The sequence below is a fragment of the Helianthus annuus genome, chromosome 11, assembly GCF_002127325.2.
Source record: "Helianthus annuus cultivar XRQ/B chromosome 11, HanXRQr2.0-SUNRISE, whole genome shotgun sequence".
NCBI classification, from domain to species: Eukaryota; Viridiplantae; Streptophyta; class Magnoliopsida; order Asterales; family Asteraceae; genus Helianthus; species Helianthus annuus.
In genome coordinates this window covers 101845425-101849093 of record NC_035443.2, presented here as the reverse complement: position 1 = coordinate 101849093, position 3669 = coordinate 101845425, and the positions used below count along the sequence as shown (strand labels likewise).

At 41.2% G+C, this 3669-nt stretch overlaps 1 protein-coding gene across 1 annotated transcript; it reads left to right on the top strand.

Moving 5' to 3' along the window:
* Positions 1-479: 479 nt before the first annotated feature.
* Positions 480-1550, top strand: LOC110888144. Its single transcript, XM_022135684.1, has one exon. It carries the CDS (start codon positions 480-482, stop codon positions 1548-1550), a length of 1071 nt encoding a protein of 356 aa, XP_021991376.1.
* The last annotated feature ends 2119 nt before the right edge of the window (positions 1551-3669 follow it).

Genomic DNA, 3669 nt, shown 5'->3' with positions numbered 1-3669 from the left:
GCTAGGGTTTTGTTCTTGGTGTGGAGTTTTTCGGGTGTTGAGGTGTGGCTGCATGGGGGGAAGTAGGGTTGAGGAACTGGCTCCTGATAAAGGGGGTACATCTCCTTCAATTGGTGAGGCGAGTGCGAGCCCGGTACGGGGTATTGGCTTGAAAATCATGAACATAGAGGGTAACCCTCTGATGGTTATGTACAATAATAATAACCCTTCGGTTCTTGATGGATTGTATGAAATTTCAAAACCTGTGGATTTGGAGTATAAGGGTGGGAATGTTGATGAACATATGGCCGCAAACTTTCCTGAGCTGTTATAGACAATCACCGGGGTAACCCTTTACCCCAAAAAAAAACTTTCCTGAGCTGTCTATTGCTAAACCTAAGTCGACTTATGTTAATCTGAATGCTGATGAATTTGATGCTGACAAGAATGTTGCGTATTCTCATGCAAACCCTAATGATACTCAGGAGAGTGCTAATTCGATGGATGCGACTAAGAAAACTACCAATCCTGTTTCTTTTGCTAAGGTTGTTCAGAATCATAAGGAGGTGCCAAAAGTCAACTTTAGATCGATGGAAACAGTGGATACTTTGGATGGAGCTGATGTTATTATTCCGTTATCGTCGGTGAAGGAGGTAAATGATAGGTTTGCCAACACACTTTATGGTTATTTCCTAGGGAAGAGGCTTGCGTTTCCTGTCGTTGATTACTTTGTCAAAAACACTTGGGCTAAATACGGATTGACAAAGATGATGATGAACTCAAATGGTTTTTTCTTTTTCAAGTTTAAAACGAAAAGGGGTCTTGAACAACTAATGGAGGATGGTCCATGGCTGATTCGTAATGTGCCTATAATTCTAAATGAATGGTCTCCGTCAAGCGTGATGGTTAAAGAGGATATCACAGCGATACCGGTGTGGGTAAAAATGCATAATGTTCCACTATCGGCATTTACTGAGGATGGTTTGAGCTTGTTAGCAACTAAGATAGGGGTTCCTAAAATGCTTGACTCGTTTACTACGACAATGTGTGCGGAATCATGGGGACGGAGTAGTTTTGCTAGGGCTTTGATCGAGGTCAATGCTACAAGGGATTTGGTCAGGATGATTAAAGTTGCGGTTCCTTCTTTGGATGGTGTTGGGCATTCTATTGCTGAGGTTAATATTGAATATGACTGGGAACCCTTAAGGTGTTCGGGATGTGGTGTGTTTGGCCATGATGATAGCTCGTGTCCTAAAAAACCAAAAACTCATGTGCCTGACAATACAAAAAAGATGTCGGATGAATACCCGGATGCTAATTCCAAAGGAAAAAATAAAAAACCTGCCCAGCAAGGATTCCATGTTAAAAACCAGAAACCTAAGCTTGTGTATCGGCCAGTAGTGAATGCTAAGTCCACTGGAGAAACTTCATCATCATCTAGTGCTAATGTGGTGGATGGAGTGGAGATTGACGACCTTTTAGGTGAAATACCAAAGTTCATGGATGCAAAGCTGGACAAAAGTAAACCTGAGGGTGCAAGCACACCCGGTCAAGAAGGTTTAAATGGGTAGTGTTGCTGCTTGGAACATAAGGGGGTTGAACCGCTCCCTGAAGCAGAAGGAGGTTCGGCAGATGTTGGTGGATAATCACGTTCAGGTGTGTGCAATTATGGAGACCCATGTTCAGGTGTGGGTACTCACTCTTCATCTTCGAGAGCAGGGACAAGCACCTCTTCCACAAAGTTCTCAAATGGATAGGCTTTTGTTGGTTCGTGTGAAGGGGTTGCTAGTTTGTGGCAACTTTATCTTCGATGATGGCGGTTGAGGGTTTTATGTTGATTTGTTTTTTGTCTTGTCTACTAGATATCTTTTCATGATGTATAGTAGGCTAGGTTATGGGGTGTCATAGGTTTATTTGTTTTGATTGTCATACATATATGGGGCATGTCCCGTATATGAACTAGTGTGGAACACATCCTCACTACTTGTACTTAATTGCGGTTGTTTTAATAGATTCACCGCGGTAACCCTTTACCCAAAAAAATTATGGAGACCCATGTTGACTCGTCTAATGTGGCTAGTGTTTGCAAAAAAAGTGTGTGGGATGTGGGATTGGGTTACAAATGATGACTGTTGTGATAAAGGAACACGAATAATGGTGGGGTGGGATCCTAATATGGTGGATGTTATGATTCCATCTCATTCGGATCAGGTCATTCACACCCAGATTGTGTTTAAGTTGGACCGTAAGTCTCTGTTCTGTTCTTTTGTGTATGCGCATAATCAGTATAAAAGGAGGAGAGATCTTTGGAGTAATCATCGTATTCATAGTACGTTCATGCATGCTAAACCGTGGTGTATGCTGGGAGATTTCAATGAGGCGTTGTTTCATGCTGATGTTCTTGCTGGTTCATCGAATTTAAGTATAGGAAACAGGGAGTTTAAGGAATGTGTTCATGACATTGAAGTGTTTGACCTCAATCGGTCAGGCCTTCAGTTTACGTGGACTAACAATCAGAAAAACCGTGCTACTATCTTAAAGAAACTCGATAGGGTTATGGGGAATGTGTGCTTGATAGATGCCTTTCCAGCAACTTTAGCTTATTGTCTGCCTTATCGCATATCTGATCATAGCCCTTGTGTATTGAAGCTGCCTAATGTGACTCGAGACAAGCCGAAACCGTTCATGTGACAACTCGTAATTCGAACCCACTTCTGTGTAACATTACGTGCTTATGTGAACTATTACGATTATTAAACGTTATGACTTTGTGTTTTATGTAATGCAATGTATGTATGTATATATTGGCCCAAACGCACAACACGAACCAACCGCACAACACACACTCGAACACACAAGGCCATTGGGCCGTATTGCCTGCACTCGGATCAAAAGGGGCGGCCCAAGTGTGGGTTCGGCCCATCCTCCCCTAAACTGATTAACACATGAGATGTTGTAACTATCTCACATTTTATCAAAAACACACAAGTCACACAAAACCCTAGTTCGGTTCCTCTCCTTCTCTCTCAAACCCGACGGCCATCACCTCATATCTCTCGAAGATTTCCTTATTCGGATCGAGTTCTCTTTCAACCGGTTAGTGTTTTTGATTATTGAATGTGTGTTGAATAATGTTTTTGACCTATTTGTATTACATAATCTATTTGTGTTACATGGTGATTTAGGGATAATACATGTTTGATTGTAATTTTCTTGATAAATTGACTCACATGTACACTTGATGATGCTCATACGATTTGGATTGCATGAATTGGAATTAGAACCAAACACATAGTAATCGGCTGTAATGGGTTCTTGTACGGATGATTTTGTAGGATCGTGTTGATAGTAAATCCATGATAGTAACCAAGAATATGAACCATGATCATGTGTTTAAGTGTTATGAGTATTGTTTGTGATTTAATTTTGATTAGGATTCTAATGAATCGGTTAATAGTTTCCCTGTTTGATCGATTAATGGATGACTAGAAGCTGTTAATTGTGTTGATTGATTGATGTAAAATTGGAAACCACTTGATTGATTGTAACCGACTTGCGAAATTACGAGAATTAGTTGACCAGTCGCACAAGGTCACACGCACAATGAGATCGCACAAGCTAGGTACCACATGTCTTAGCATAGTGTACAACATATACTTCGCATGATCGCACAAGGTACAGTGGATCGCA

Coding starts and splice junctions, on each gene's coding strand:
- LOC110888144 (XM_022135684.1), top strand. CDS start 480: ATGGATGCGACTAAGAAAACTACCAATCCTGTTTCTTTTGCTAAGGTT.